The 16,965-nt window shown below is 42.9% G+C and overlaps 1 protein-coding gene across 1 annotated transcript; it reads left to right on the forward strand.

Moving 5' to 3' along the window:
* The first annotated feature begins 448 nt into the window (after window positions 1–448).
* LMOD3 (leiomodin 3) lies at window positions 449–16,526 on the forward strand. Its single transcript, XM_004738334.3, has 4 exons — window positions 449–607; window positions 1,060–1,381; window positions 4,594–5,994; window positions 15,188–16,526. The coding sequence occupies exons 2-4, from the start codon at window positions 1,091–1,093 to the stop codon at window positions 15,212–15,214; spliced, it is 1,719 nt and encodes a 572-aa protein (XP_004738391.1). The 5' UTR covers window positions 449–607; window positions 1,060–1,090; the 3' UTR covers window positions 15,215–16,526.
* Window positions 16,527–16,965: the final 439 nt, after the last annotated feature.

The raw sequence follows: 16,965 nt of genomic DNA on the forward strand, positions 1-16,965 counted from the left end.
CCTATATTCTTTTACCTCTTCTCCTACCAATAACAACATATAATACATACTATTCTATACTGTTATATTGAATAATTCTGTACACCTGTCATTTCACCCCTATCGATAGCATATCAGTAGGATACATTGCCAAAAGAGGAATATCTGGGTCCAAAAAACGTGCATTTGTCATTTGGATTAAATACTGCCCTCTGAGGACATAAAAAAAGAAAAATCCTATCATGGTTTCTTCCAGGACTTTAACAGTTTGGGGGCTTGTTGCCTTTCATTTGTGACCCACTTCAATTTATCCTAGCTAATGGATTTTTAGTAAGAAAAAACAATTATTTAGAATATTAAACTCCTCGTTTATAGTGGAATTCAAGCGCTGGTTGTCCCCGTCTGTCAGATCACAGGATCGAGATGCAAATAAGGACATCTTGCAGAGGTTCAGCTTACACTGGGAATGAGAAACAGAGCCAGACCTCTGCTCTGCTGTGTGCCGGTTTGCTTCCAGAGTCACCCTGGCATGAAGAGAGAAGCCCCGAGAGCTCGAGTTCCACCCACAAGTAGAATTTTGACTTCTGTGGAACTCCAGTCGCTGGTTGGATCTTCCCTCCCAAAACTTGTAAGTTGCTCTAGTCAGCTAAGTAAAAAGAAGTGATCTCCCCTGTAGTGTTACAGTACGTGTGTATGGGCTGCATGAACTGGGGTGTGACAGTACCTGGGAAGAACTGATTTTATCCCCATAGAGATTCTCCAGACCTGGTACTCGCTGGCAGACCTCAGCAGCTGTACTGAAATGTCAGATGGATTTGCACAGCTGACTCACGTTGCCAAAATGAGAGCCACACAGTAGTTTCATAAATTGATGCTATCCAGCCAAGCCCTGCTTAATATAGATACGGCGTGAGCTTAGCTATAGTCCCCCCCCCAAGCTGCTCATCACAGGCCACTGAGATCCTCAGGGGTGAAAACCTCTTTAAGCAGTGTTAACCTGGAATGTTTGTTAACCAGGGGGAATTCCTTGAGAGTTTTTGCTTATTTGGAGAGAGTCTTTGATTATTTCTCCTTTTCTAGTAACAGAGAAAAATACAGGGGGGAAAAAATCATGTCAGAACACAGCAGGAATTCAGACGAAGAACTCTTTGATGAGGAGATTGATGAAGATGAAATCTTGGCCAACCTGTCCCCCGAAGAGCTGAGAAAACTGCAGTCAGAAATGGAAGTGATGGCCCCGGACCCCAGGCTTCCCGTTGGAATGATTCAGAAGGATCAGACCGACAAGCCACCCACAGGAAATTTTGACCATAAGTCTCTAATGGATTATATGTATTGGCAAAAGGCATCCAGACGCATGCTGGAGGATGAACGTGTCCCTGTCACCTTTGTGCCGTCCCAGGTAATCAGGAATTTGTGTACAGCAGAGAATCGTCTGCCTGGGCCCGAGCGACAGGTGTCCCTGCGGCAACTGTCCGTTTCTCAAGACTTCATGTTTGGTCTTGTTTTGTTGCCGCTGCTAGATTAGGTCATTAACATTTAATCTGATGTCGGACTGGAACTTCCTGAAACACTTACATGGTATAACTGGGAAGGAAAAATGATAGTTTTCGTGTAAATGTCTCTTTTTTTTTTTAATGGCTGTGGGGTTCACTGTGTAGGAAAGCCTGATTCTACAGACCTAATCTTAATGAATTAGCTCATAACCTATAAGAATTTGTCCTTAACTCCTTTTTTTTTGGACACATAGAACGCTTTAAGAAGCTGATGAATGCTCTATACCCCTCCTTCTGCTTACACATTCTTAGGTAGTATTTCACAGAAAATTGCAAGGGCGTCACAGCCCTTCTGAAGTCTCGCCCCATAATCTATATAGTTCAACCATGTCAAATAACTCCCAAAATTCCATATTAACACAGTTTATTGGATATCAGTAATACATTTAGAAATTGACAGCTATTGAACAGTTGTTGTAAAGACCGTTCTTTCTGCAATATATTTCTTTTTTTTTTTTTTTTTTTTTTTTTTTTTTTAAGATTTTATTTATTTACTTGAGAGAGAGACAGTGAGAGAGAGCATTAACGAGGAGAAGGTCAGAGAGAGAAGCAGACTCCCCATGGAGCTGGGAGCCCGATGCGGGACTCGATCCCGGGACTCCAGGATCATGACCTGAGCCGAAGGCAGTCGTCCAACCAACTGAGCCACCCAGGCGTCCCTGCAATATATTTCTTATATGGCCACTAGAATTGCATTTGCATCTATGAACCTATCATATATCAGCATACTTTTCTTTTTTTTTTTTTTTTTTTTTTTTTTTTTTTTTTTTTTTTTTTTTTAAAGATTTTTATTTATTTACTTGATAGAGAGAGATCACAAGTAGGCAGAGAGGCAGGCAGAGAGAGAGGGGGAAGCAGGCTCCCCGCTGAGCAGAGAGCCCGACGTGGGGCTCGATCCCAGGACCCCGAGACCATGACCCGAGCTGAAGGCAGAGGCTTAAACCACTAAGCCACCCAGGCACCCCTCAGCATACTTTTCTTAATGTTCCACTTAAAAAGGACAAAGCCAAAGGAAGACCAAGATCCCTGCAGGTAAAGACGCTTTTAGTTATACCTGCTGTTACAGCTCTATCTTCTCACATTGCTATCATGCTGGCTGTGATTAAGGAAACTTACAAACTGGTTTCAGGGTCAGAAGAGTTTAAACATGTACTAAATTTAAGCAATTGCCCGTTTGGTCAGGTTGGAGTTTAAGGTACAATCTGCAGCTATTTGGAGTGACTATATTATACAGTTGGAGTAAGAACCAATTCTATTCTGAATGCAAATTTCAGAAAAAGAAAACTGGGTACTTTGAACACTTTTGTCTTCCCTTAGTATAATTTAAACAGCTTGATGATTGTCTCCCCCTACTGGGACAGATGAGAAATGCAGTAGAGAAGGCTTTAAAGTGGTTAGGATGACTGTTGCCAACTGTCACTTCCAACCTACCGTATGTTGTAAGCAAGAAGATCAAGTTCTTGCTTGAAAATGCTACACCAGCTTTCAAAATGACACCTATGAGGTACACATGTGGTATAGGAAAGCACACTAATTGATAAGCAAGAATCTAACAAACATCGTTTAGAAACTGCTAATTTCCTTTCTAAACTAAGGCATTGTTCCCTTTTTTTTTTTAAGATTTTATTTATTTATTTGATAGAGAGATCACAAGTAGGCAGAGAGGCAGACAGAGAGAGAGGGGGAAGCAGGCTCCCTGCTGAGCAGAGAGCCCAACGCGGGGCTTGACCCTAGGACCCTGAGACCATGACCTGAGTTGAAGGCAGAGGCTTTAACCCACTGAGCTGCCCAGGTGCCCCAAAGCATTGTTTCTAAAGATCTGTATAATCTGATCCTCTTCTGTAGCCAGCACTGCCCCCTAAAGACTTTGTTTCAAAAGAAACTGGACTCATGATCCTGTCCTCGAAGTAGTCAGGATAGTGGTCATAGAACTGAGGAGACAAAAAATCCAAGTCTAGGTCTTTGGTATATTTCAGGGTATCAAAATGCTCTCACTTTTCCCACAGTATGTTATGTTTTCAGGGAAAGTTGATATACACATTATATTAGATTAGCAGGTATCTTGGGATGTAAGTTTTGTTTGGAGCAATGAGTAATTTGTGTAACCTAGGACTATTGAACACAAAAATGCCTATTTGGATATATATAAAACAAAGACTTCAGTGTATTGATCGATAACTCCATAAGGTTTTCAAAGCAAATAATTTGGGGGCCGCTTCTAGAATTGAACACCATTTTTAAAAACAATACAGAGTCCAAAACCAAAATTATGTTTCATTTTACCATATGGAATGAGATAAACACAGCACACCCCCCCCCCAAAATGTGTTTGTATCTATCTGTAGTATGGCTATAAAAGTTCATCTTTATTTAGATTATATTTGCTTACAAAACTAATACGTGTATTTTTTTAAAACATTTAAATACTTTAGAATTACATGCATCCCCTCTCCAGTTATCTTTTTTTTTTAAGATTTTATTTATTTATTTGACATACAAAGATCACAAGTAGGCAGAAAAGCAGGCAGAGAGAGAGGAGGAAGCAGGCTCCCTGCTGAACAGAGAGCCCGATGTGGGGCTTGATCCCAGGAGCCTGGGACCATGACCTGAGCCAAAAGCAGAGGCTTAACCCGCTGAGCCACCCAGGCACCCCTCCAGTTATCTTTTTATCTTATTTTATTTTATTTTTAAAGTAATCTCTACAGCCAACATGGACTTGAACTCATAACCCTGAGATCAGGAGTCACATGCTCCTCTGACTGAGCCGGCCAGACACTGCCCCCTTCTCAGTTACCTTAATAATTCCCTCTATTTTTAAGAGAGAACTGATAATTGGGTAAGCATCACCATAGACTTGTTTTTCCTATACATTTATAAGCTTTTATATATTGTATATGTGTTTGTGTATATGTATACACACACAAATGGAACACTATACACACCATTTATTTGCTTACTCATTTCACTTCCTAATAAATCTCTTATTTCCAGTAGCGACTGCTCTGCTTCCTGTTTCTCCATCCCCATGTGTTCTAACCCTCATAAACCTCTCTTTTAGGTGGACACTCAAGAGCAGCATGAAGAAGTAGGCAAAGGTAATAAAAATGTGTCCCAGTATTTAAAAGAAAAGCTCAATAACGAAATTGCTGCAAATAAAAGAGAATCAAAAGGCAGCAGCGATGTCCCAGAAACCGATGATGCTGATGGTGAAGAAGATGAAGGAGATGACGGGGATGAGGATGACGAGGATGAAGATGACGAGGATGAAGACGAGGAAGGAAATGACGACAGTGAAGAGAGTGTGGAAAAGCCACAAAGAGGCGTGCAAGGTGGGGTAGAGCAGCAGATCAGGAACGGGGAGAGCAGCTGTGCACAAGTAGCTAAGAAGGCATTTGGAGAACAGAAAGACGGACCAGAGGTCCAAGAAAAAAGTGAGAAGAAAATATCAAAATTAGATCCCAAGAAGTTAGCGCTAGATACCAGTTTTCTAAAGGTAAGTGCGAGGCCTTCGGGAAACCAAACAGACCTGGATGGGAGCTTGAGGCGCGTTAGACAGAATGACCCTGACATGAAGGAGCTCAACCTGAACAACATTGAAAACATCCCCAAGGAGATGTTGCTGGACTTCGTCAACGCAATGAAGAAAAACAAACACATCAAAACCTTCAGCTTGGCCAACGTGGGCGCGGATGAGAACGTTGCGTTCGCCTTGGCGAACATGCTGCGGGAAAATAGGAGCATTACCACTCTCAACATCGAGTCCAACTTCATCACGGGGAAAGGAATCGTGGCCATCATGAGGTGCCTCCAGTTCAACGAGACGCTCACCGAACTTCGGTTTCACAATCAAAGGCACATGCTGGGCCACCATGCCGAAATGGAAATCTCCCGGCTGTTGAAGGCCAACACCACTCTCCTGAAGGTGGGCTACCATTTTGAGCTCCCGGGTCCCAGAATGGTGGTGACCAACCTGCTCACCAGGAATCAGGACAAGCAGCGGCAGAAAAGACAAGAGGAACAAAAACAGCAGCAGCTCAAAGAGCAGAGGAAGTTGATAGCCATGTTGGAGAATGGGTTGGGGCTGCCACCTGGAATGTGGGAGAGGCTGGGGGGACCCATGCCGGATCCCAGGATGCAGGAGTTCCTCCAGCCTCCTCCACAGCCGCCCAACCTCCAAGCGGCCGCCTTCAATCGACAGAATGAAATGATGAAGAAGCCGTCACAGCCCCCGAAGTACAGGACGGACCCTGACTCCTTCCGAGTGGTGAAGCTGAAGAGGATGCAACGCAAGTCTCGGATGCCCGAAGCCAGAGAGCCGCCCGAGAAGACCAACCTCAAAGATGTCATCAGAACGCTCAAACCGGTGCCGAAAAACAGGCCACCCCCGCTGGTGGAAATCACTCCCAGAGATCAGCTCTTGAATGACATTCGCCACAGTAATGTCGCCTATCTTAAGCCCGTAAGTAGAGGGGAGGAGAAATGTTGAACGAATTCCAGGGTATCCCACCTCTACCTCCTGCTTGTTTTAACTCCGGGAGAGTCTCACTAGTGGTGACTAACCGAAGGAAGCCATCAGCATTACCAGGGCAACAAAATTACCAGTTATCCCCAAGGACACATAAAGAACTAGACAACTTTGTACCAGTGCAATTCACAGCTAAGGTGTATTGAGCGATTATTGTAGGCCAGATACATTATATGAATTAACTCATCCTCTTAGCCCTAGGAGGTAGGTATTATTATTCTCCCTATTTTATAAAAGAGAAACTGAGGCTTAGAGAAGTTCAGTACCGTGTATAGGAGGCAGAGCTAGAAAGTGGTAGAATCGACACTGAAATTCAGCTCCAGGTCCAGGGCCAAGCGTTTATCCACCCCAGCCGCAGAGCTGACCTTCAGAGATCTCGAGGAACCTGCTGCAGGAATAAGTAAGGATGAAGCCTAATTTAGGCCCATCATTTGTAAATACCTGAGTGCTTCCAGAATGTTTAAAAATAGTTGGTTCTTTTTTAGTAGATGAAGATAGACTACCTGCGATGGCATTTCTGTACTCTCCACTGTTTAGGTGGCCAGATAAACGGTAAACGTCAGGATACCATCTCCAGAACCCCTGGCTAATTGCTACCTTTTCTTATTTTCCATCAGTTCTAAACTGCTATCAATTTTAAGCTCCGTGAATGAATGGAGTTTTGACTATGATTTCAGCTTTAATGTTTATTGTGATTCATGATTAACTGCTGCTGATACACGAAAATGTGTATTCCTTGCAGGTGAAGTTGAAGAAATATTTTTTTTTGTCATTACAATGATAGCACCTATGGAATCTGAAAGGCGTATGTCCAAAAGTCATAGGTACTTAATAATGAACTGTATAATTTAATTTAATTTAATTTAATTTAATTTATTTATTTGACAGAGATCACAAGTAGGCAGAGAGACAGGCAGAGAGAGAGGAAGGGAAGCAGGCTCCCTGCTGAGCAGAGAGCCCAATGCAAGGCTCGATCCCAGGACCCTGAGATCATGACCTGAGCCGAAGGCAGAGGCTTTAACCCACTGAGACACCCAGGTGCCCCGAACTGTATTATTTTAAAATCTAGAGTGTAATAGAGCCAAACAGTCCATCTATTATTTCATCATAGGGAGTCACAATTTCTTCAAGATGTGTTATACAGATGTAGGTCCCTTCTTCCCATCTGCGGTAATGCAGAATTGACAGCATTCCATTCTTCTAAATCAAAGATGACTTTCCTCTGTGTCATAGGGGGATTCTGATTCTTCCTTGGGTAGAACAGGGTGAGAACACTAGAAGGTCCCCTGAGGTCAGACAAGAGTTCTTTGCCTGCCCTTGGGTAGTGTATAAAGAGTTTCTGCACCTGCTCTTCTCCAGGCAGCCAGACCCCCTGTAGGGGGGTGGCTTGGGGTGTTGATTTGGGAGAAACTAGCTCTGTCACTGTGTAACCAGTCATTGGTAAAGCATATTCAAGCTGCCTTGGAGGCTGTACCAAGAGAAAATAAGTCTGAAAAGACTGAAGAGGAGTCCCTTTTTTTTTTTTTAAGAGATGGAGAGAAGGAAGGGCAGAGGGAGAGAAAGTATGTTAAGTAGGTGCCACGCCCAGCACAGAGCCCCATGCTGGGCTTGATCTCATGACCCTGAGATCATGACCTGAGCTGAAATCAAGCATCAGACAAGTGGGATGTCTGGGTGGCTCAGTCAGGTAAGTGTCTGCCTTTGGCAAGTCAGGGTCCTGGTATTGGGTCCTTCATCAGGCTCCCTGTTCAACTGGGTGTCTCCTGGTCTCTCTGCCCCTCCCCTATTAGTGTATTCTCTCTCTCTCTTTCTCTGAAATAAATAAAATCTTAAAAAAAAAAAAAAAAAGTCAGACTCAACCAACTGAGCCAGCCAGGTGCCCCAAGAGAAGTCTTTCTAAAATCTGCATTAGAGGTGACCTGTGGGTTCGGATTAGAAGAGAGCATGAAGTTCGGATGATTTTCTGACCCAATTCCCTGCCTTCCGAGGGAGTTCTCTGAGCAAGTCTGCTTACCCTGGAGTCTGTTTCATTCTGCCCATTCACTTATTTGTTAGTGTAGCACTTATGTAGTGCACCTGTGTGTCAGGTACCATCAGAGGGGACAGGGGCACGGGCCGAAAAAGACAGGCACAGTCTTGACCTCATGGAACTTACAGTCTTGGTTTTATAACTTCCACAACCAGGACCCTCTGCCTTTTAGTCAACCGAAACACTTCAACTTTGAGTCCAGATTCTAGAACAAAAGACATGAAAATAAATTAATGAGGATAACCACAAAAACGCAACCCTGGCTGATTGCTACATTTTCTATTTTTCCATCAGTTCTAAACTGCTATCGGTTGTAAGCTGTGTTTTGTTTTGTGCTTGATGTCCGTTAAGAAAGAAGCACACTTCAAAGTAAATGCTGACATGATTTTTGAATGAGTGTCTTGCAAAGCAGCCTATGCTTTGAAGTGTCTTTTATCTGTTCCAAGGGATTGGCAGTTTCTCCTGCTTTCACCTGCCTGGCTTGGCCTGTGAGAGTCATCTCTGCAGGTGCATGAGATAGAGATTGTCACACAGCTTCATACACATAGTCCTGTGAATGCTCTGGAAAAAAAAAAAAAAGATGTGCAAATGATTTCATCCCACTGACCAAAATTCACTCCACTAATGTCCCTTTGTTCCCCACCGATCAAATTGTGTTCCTTGCTGCATACATAGTAAATTTCTGCTTTCATTCTGAATCGCAGTGTGATCTTTTTAGAAGACAGTCTTTTTTATTGCGAAATCATTTGGACTTGCAGAAGTTCAAAAATAGTACAAAGAGTTACATTCCCACCCCATTTTGCCAAGTCGGCGTTGTCCTTCTTCAAAAAGCTACTCTAAATGGCAGCACATCTGCGTGCATAGTTAATGGAGCTGCCGATAGTGTGCAAAGCCGTGGTGTGTTCGTGCTTGAATCTACCGTCAACTGTTGTAAAGCTTACGGACTGTAAGATGCTTTCTGATTTGGGGATCTGTGGAAATGTCACAAAATGTGCCTCTTAGACTGAGCGGAATATAGAAAACACAATTGATGGCAATACTACAAAATCTCAGCAGAAAGGGGTATTTTTAGTCAGTCAAATGAGACATAACAGCCCTCATTTGGGAAAAGTGAAATTAAAGATTTTTAGGTTTTTCTCCCCCACTCTTGGACTGGTGGAGAGAGATGCCCTCCAAACCCCTGGGTTTTGAAAGGATGAGGTTAGAATTAAAGTATAATTTTGAAATGTTGTGATTTTTAAAAAATATTTTTCCATTTAAATTTGATTAACTAACATATAATGTATTATTGGTTTCAGGGGTACAGGTCTGTGGTTCATCAGTCTTATATAATACCCAGTGCTCATTGCATCACATATCTCCCTTAATGTCCATCACCCACTTATCTCTTCCCCTCCAGGAAACCTCTCCTCCCTCCAGTAACTCCAGCTACCCTCCAGTAACCCTCAGTTTGTTTCCTATGATTAAGAGCCACTCATGGTTTATCTCCCTCTCTGATTTCATCTTGTTTTATTTTTTTTTCCTCTCTTCCTCTATACTCCTCGGTTTTGTTTCTTAAATTCCACATATCAGTGAGCTCATATGATAATTGCCTTTCTCTGACTGACTTATTTTGCTTAGCATAATACCCTCCATCCACATCATTGCAAATGGAAGATTTCATTTTCATTGTGATTTTTTTTTTTAAGATTTTATTTATTGGGGTGCCTGGGTGGCTCAGTAGGTTAAAGCCTCTGCCTTCGGCTCAGGTCATGATCCCAGGGTCCTGGGATCAAGCTCCGCAACACATTGGCCTCTCTGCTCAGCAGGGAGCCTGCTTCCTCCTTTCTCTCTGCCTGCCTCTCTGCCTACTTGTGCTATCTCTCTCTGTCAAATAAATAAGTAAAATCTTAAAAAATATATTTTATTTATTTATTTGTCATAGAGAGAGCACAAGCAGGCCGAATGGCAGGCTCCCTGCTGGACAAGGAGCCCGATGTGGGACTCGATCCCAAAACCCTGGGATCATGACCTGAGCCAAAGGCAGCGGCTTAACCGACTGAGCCACCCAGGCGCCCCTCGTGATTTTTTTAAAAGCTGAGGATCCTAACTGGAATCTTGAATATCCAAAAACATAAATGATTTAGTCTTAGCTAGTCTTGTTTTCCTTTTACAGTCTTCTGTTTTTCTCTCATGGACTTGAAAATAGTAATTTTGTATATGCAAAACATATCCCATCAAGCAGTCCGTTTATATTTTTTAATTGTATTTTTTTCATTTCAATGCCTGTTCTCTCCCCCACGCCATATTTCTGGCCTGGGACCCTTAAAATGAAGTTGGTAGCAAAGAATAAAGGGAAATCTATATACTGGCTTGGCTTAAATGCTACCTCCTCCAAGAAGCTGCCCTTTTACCCAGTTTAAGAGAGATGTGTTCTGTGGGCCAGGTATGTGAGAACAGGCCGACTGTCAGCCACATCTGCAGGCCTGGAGTGTTTGGCTTGGATATTGTTGTACCAAATTGAAAATACCCATAATAACATTTAGTTCTTTGGCACCACCTGAAACATCAGAGCTGGCCACAGTGGGCTTGGGTTTGCATGGCACTCATCAGCTGGATTTGACGTTTGGCTTCTCCCTTAAGATAGGTAATGGACTCTCCAGTTCTTCTCAGTCTCCACCATGCCATACCGCCTAACACCGGCCTGTTTCACTTGTTGACATTACTTACTTGGCTCCTGTAGAATTTGTTTAGTTTGTTTTGTTCTTGTTTTTAGCTGTGCTTTTAAACTCTGTCTTGCCTAACAAAGTGAATTCGTTCAATAATCACAGAGTCCTTTCCTGATGAGTTAATAACTGAGTAATTGGAGGCTTACCCCTCCCTGGGCAAATGTGGGATTTCCTTTTTCTTTTTTTCTTTTTTCTTCTTTTTTAAGATTTTATCCATTTACCTGAGAGACAGAGATCACAAGCAGACAGAGAGGCAGGCAGAGAGAGAGGAGGAAGCAGGCTCCCCGCTGAGCAGAGAGCCCGACTCGGGGCTCAATCCCAGGACCCTGGGATCATGACCTGAGCCGAAGTCAGAGGCTTAAACCACTGAGCCACCCAGGTGCCCCGGGATTTCCCTTTATCCTGAAAAATTTTGTGGACCGTTCACTGCCTACCATCCCAGATGGGTCTTTGTACTTCTCCCTGAGATAAGATCCCATCTGTGACAATTTCATTTACCGATATCAATGCCCAGTGCCAATGCATTTATATCACACACAGGCTTCAGTGCCAATCAAAGAAGGTGGTTTAACATTCACTCAATTTCACCTTGGGCTCACCTCTCTATACCTGGATTGTTTCCACCCCAATGCCTAAAAACACAGCTAAATTTCTGCTTTGGAAAGACTTCAGTTTAAGAATATCAAAAGCATGGGGCGCCTGGGTGGCTCTGTGGGTTAAGCCTCTGCCTTTGTCTTGGGTCATGATCTCAGGGTCCTGGGATAGAGCCCCGCATTGGGCTCTCTGCTCAGCAGGGACCCTGCTTCCCACCCCCCGCCTGCCTCTCAGCCTACTTGTGATCTCTGTCTGCCAATAAATAAACAAAACCTTAAAAAAAGAAAAGAATATCAAAAGTAGCCTTGGTTAGCCAAAAGACTCCATGACATATAGGTAGTTATGATTATGAAATGGGACATTATAGACCCTGGAGTCTTCATTTCCACCTCTGGCCATTTCTTCTTCGCCTCATTAACAAGATCTTCTTTCTCTTAAGGATTTCTGGATTCCATACTTCCGCACTTTCCTCCCCTTTCCCATTTTATCTTCTCCTTTTGTTTCCATTGTCACATAATCTAGGATACTTCCCAGATCTCTCTTTCCATTTAGATCACTGGAGTTTTCTTAGCACCTTTGTTCAGTCTTTCCCCAGCCAACCTCTTTTTTTTTTTTTTAATTTTATTTATTTATTTGACAGACGGAGATCACAAGCAGGCAGAGAGGCAGGCAGAGAGAGGAGGAAGCAGGCTCCCCGCTGAGCAGAGAGCCCCATGCGGGGCTGGATCCCAGGACTCTGAGACCATGACCTGAGCCGAAGGCAGTGGCTTAACCCACTGAACCACCCAGGCGCCCCCCCCCCCCCCAGCCAACCTCTTGAGTTGAGACCTGCTGGTGCTTCTGGTTCGCTGTGTTCACTGTTCTTTCCCTTCTCTTGCACATTCAGGTCTAAAGCCCCAGAGTTGTCTTCAATGACTTTTCCCTCTGCCCTATATTTTTGTTCCTTATTTTATTTGTTCCATCAGTTCTTTATACAAGAGGTCTCCTCGAGAAAGAACTGTGTAATATTTCAAACTCATCCTGAAAGAGCATACGTTGACCAGAACTACAGAGCATAGGAACTGCCTTTTCCTAATACCTAGTTGGAAAAAGAGTTTATGGTATACAATGTTTCTGAGTCTGTGATGGTGAGTCTTAAATTTTAGCATGCATCAGAACCACCTCGAAGGCTGAGTGCCGATTCCTGAGCCCGTCTCTAGAGTTCCTGATTCAGTGGATTTTGGATGGTGCCTGAGAATTTGCCTTTCTCTCCAGGTCCTTGATGACACTGGTTCTGCTACTGTGGACATCCCACTGACAACAACCCCAAGTCTATGGCACCCACGACGAATCACATCCCTTGATATTTCCCCCAAAGGGTCTTCTTTTCTTGCCTTCATACCCTTTGTTCATATGACCTTTAATTCTATCTCTTGAAAGTTATCCAAACAGGCTTGGTGCAAACAGGACTTCTTATAGCAAAAGAAACCAAACGAATCATCAGGAGTGAATGCGCTCCCTCTATGTTTCCATGACCCTTCATGCATGTCTCTTACAGCATCTCCCACATTCTGCTTGAACACCCTTATGAGTATAGTGTGGGTCTCCTAGTAGATTCTGAATTCCTCAGAGTAGGCCTTCCTCAGCTCTTTCTGGACACCTGCTGGGGTGTTGACTGAAAGCAGTAATTCAAATTGATGTGCCCAATGAAATGACCCCTGGAGACGGTCTTCTTTTCCTGCCCCCGTCTCTGTGAGTGTATATAAGTGTGAGCCCTGTGGGATGCTCTGCACACATACTTTCCTTAAATGAATTTTAACCAACCACTGAAAGGGGGAACAGGGCCCCCAAACCATACGGCAAGCAGATTGCCATGTTTGTAAGTTTTATATATTTATAACATCAAGGCTGGTTATCTTTTCCTCTCTAGTTTCTGTCTTTTGGGTTCTGCTTAGAAATGGCTTCTTTTGAAGCTTACTAAAATATTTGCCCATCTTTTATTGCTGCTTTTGTCACTTTTAGTTTTTTTTTTAATTCCCTATTACAGATGAGTTAAAAGGTTAAATTTTAGAAGGACGTAGGGAGCAAGAAACCCACTTTGATTTTTTTTTTTTTTCCCAAATCACTGATCAATGATAGCCAACCAGGGATTCTTTTTCACAATGTTCTGAATTGCCATCTTGGTCATGTTTTAAATATGTCAATATGTATCTGGGTTTACTATGTTGGGTCAGTGCCACATTTTGCTTTTTAAAGTATTTGTATTGTTTTGGATCTCTCCCCTGCATCTAAACATACATCTGGAATAGCATTATTTAAAATGCTTTTTTTTTTCCATCCCGCAATACAAAGAACACGCTGTTTTAATTATTTGTTGCAGTGCTGTAGTTCTTTTAACTACGTGGCATTGTATTTTGGGCTCACTGGTGTTCTTCCCTGTTGGTGTTCTCCATGGTTGAGTCCTAGACAGGTGCATCCTGAAAGTCAGGCACTAGGATGGAGAGGATCAGAAGCACATGGAGAACCCCTTGGTTTGAAGGCTGGGCAGGCAGTAGCAACTGCTTGAGAGCAGTTTCCCTGGTGGGCAGGAGATTGGGAAATCTTTCCAGCCAAACGCTGAGAGAAGATTGGCTGCAGGAGGGGCTGTAACAGATGGCCAGAATGGCTCCTCACATTGGCAGGTGGATATGGGGAACAGGAGAAAAATTCTTACTCATTATTATACAAGCTCTGAGTGTCCTCTGTACCTCTTCAGTGTCCTCTGGAAGGTTCCTGCAGGATGGCTAAGTCACTCCCAAGATGTAACACCACCTGACACTGTTTAAGAACTTGCCTTATCTTTAAGGCGTTCCAATGATACAAACCTGCAAGTCAGATGAAGCTACTCTTTGGTCATTTATTTTGCCCTTGGGCCTTCTTCTCCAAATACTTTGCTTTTTAAATTTAAGTGACCTTCAAATTGGGAATGTCCTTCAAAAAGGAAAGGCCAGGTTATAAAAGAACATCTATCATATACTCTTGTGGGGGGTTTTTTGTGGTTCAGTCTTGGGTATTGAAATCAGGCAGATCTGGGTTGTGATCCTGCCCTGGCACTAACCAGTTGGGTGGGAAACGCCTTCTCCTCTCTGAGCCGGTCTCCTCCTTAACAAGGCTATTGTAGAGTAAAATGAGAAAATGTTCTTGAAGTGTGGTATTGCTTACTAACTTGTTTTCTATCACATAATCCTTAAAATAGCTTTGTCTGCTAGACCCGTGCTGTTATGGTCAGTTTATAGCTGAGAACACTGATACCCGCGACCGCACATCTAGTAATACAGTACCAGGATTTGAACTGGGCAGACTCCAGCATCTGCCCTTTTGGGCTTTTTGTTTTGTTTTGTTTTTAAGATTTTATTTATTTATTTGACAGACAGAGATCACAAGTAGGCAGAGAGAGAGAGATTGAGGAAGCAGGCTCCCCACTGAGCAGAGAGCCTGATGCGGGGCTCCATCCCAGAACCCTGGGATCATGACCTGAGCCGAAGGCAGAGGCTTTAACCCACTGAGCCACCCAGGAACCCCTGCCCTTTTGTTTTTATGAGATGATTTACCATGTGCTTACAGCCCTTAGATCAGTCCCTGGCCTCACGAAATGCCCCAGGGATGATGGATACAGTTGTTACTGTTGTTTTATTATGCTTTGGGAGGCTCTCTGGCCCAAATTTCTCATCCATTTTTGCAACTTCAGAGGCACGTAAGTTTTGTCATTTTTGCTACCTAACTCTTGAATTTCCAGGATTAATTTTTTTCCCTTTTTTTCAACTACTTCAATCCACAGGTGCAACTGCCAAAGGAACTGGCATAAGTGGGAACAGAATAATCTTAGAAGAACAAGGAACTAAGACAATGAGTCCGGTCAGAGCTTGGAGACCGTCTCAGCAGCATACTTCTGGAGCCAGGTGGTAGAACTGGGAACAAGGCTGGCATCTGATAGGAGTATTCTGTAAAGGCAGGGGCAAAATAAGAGGCTGGCAAGGAAGGGGGAGATAAAAAAAATTACTCTTCTGGGACAACATTTTCTACTCCCAATCCGTTTGAGTGACTTGGGTGAAATTTAGCATTTAAAAAAAAAAGAAAAATTTTCCCCCATAAACGTTTGTTTTACTATTGCTTTCTTCTGGTAAATGACAATAAATACTATAGATGTGTTAAATATTTCTTCCTCCATCTCCTGCTATAATTCATGGCACAAATCTGTATCACTCTGTGGAAATGTGAATTGAACTCCAGGCCCGCTGATGCTCTGAAATGGAAGACCTGTTCGTTAGCTCTTCTCTGGAGAAGGAGGCGGGATTTTCAGTTTGCAACCCTGTTAGCTTGCTCTCCTGGCCATTCCCCTGGCGCATCGTACTTCAGAAGGGGTATGTATCTGTGAGGAGTGGAGCAAGGGGGCACAGGACATGGAGAACACAGTGTTTCCAGGAAAAGTCATGGGGGAAAAATCCTGTAGGTATAGCTACATATATACGTGTAGACTTCCTTGTTTCCATATATAAAGGAACAAAGACAGCATTTTTGTTTTGTTTAAAAAATAAAATTTTTTGCATAAATAAGATAGTTAATCACAAGTTTTTAGTTTTTGCTAATGAAATATATATAAGTTTAGTTTGTGACGCTAATTTGGTCTTATAAGTCTCATCAGAAACCTTCTAAAGGCAACTTGCTATAGGATTAAACTTCAGTTTCTTAACATTATTCAAGGCTCTCCATTATCTGTTCCCAATTTAGTAACTGAGTCTGCTTTGCCACAGATTCTTATAATTCTCTTGATAAGACATCCTCATACATACCCTGTGCCTTGCTCTCCTTGATCCTTCCATGGAACACTTTCCAAAACACTTTTCTTCTTCTCTCTGTTACCTTCTTCAGGCTTACCAAAGTCCTACCCCATCTTTACAGGTGGTTTAGGTCCTAATCCTCCATAAAAATCTTACAAACAACCCAAGTGGTCTTTCCAAGTTCCCGGAGTTCTTAATTATCTGGTCTAGTCGTTAGGTGCATAGAATCTGAAATTTTGTATAGATGTGGCATGAACATTAGAAATCAGGAAATCACACATTGGTGTCTTTTCTGTCTACTTTACCTGACTGAACAGATGGCACCTGCTCTCTTTCTACTTTTTTTTTTTTTAATGTTATTTATTTATTTGACAGAGATCACAAGCAGGCAGAGAGGCAGGCGGGGCGGGGGGTGGGAAGCAGGTTCCCCGCAAAGCAGAGAGCCTGATGCGGGGCTCAATCCCAGGGCTCCGAGACCATGACCTGAGCCGAAGGCAGAGGCTTAACCCACTGAGCCACCCAGGCGCCCCTCTCTTTCTCCTTTTATATAATCATAGGTGGTACATCACAAGCAAAACTGGCTAGGAGAGAATAGATCTAATGGAGAAAAGTTAAACAACACATTATTTAGAAGGACAAGTCAAGGGAAAGAAATATGGTGTTTCCATTTTTTTAAGGATAATTTAGTGCGTACTAAAGTATCCACGTTTGAATAGCTATAGTTTCAGTCAGGTAACTGATTTTACAGTAGCAAACAGCTGAGAATTATTTTCTATGT

This window comes from Mustela putorius, unplaced genomic scaffold (genome assembly GCF_011764305.1).
Source record: "Mustela putorius furo isolate JIRA1106 unplaced genomic scaffold, ASM1176430v1.1 tig00000095_pilon_pilon_pilon, whole genome shotgun sequence".
In the NCBI taxonomy this organism is placed as follows: Eukaryota; Metazoa; Chordata; class Mammalia; order Carnivora; family Mustelidae; genus Mustela; species Mustela putorius.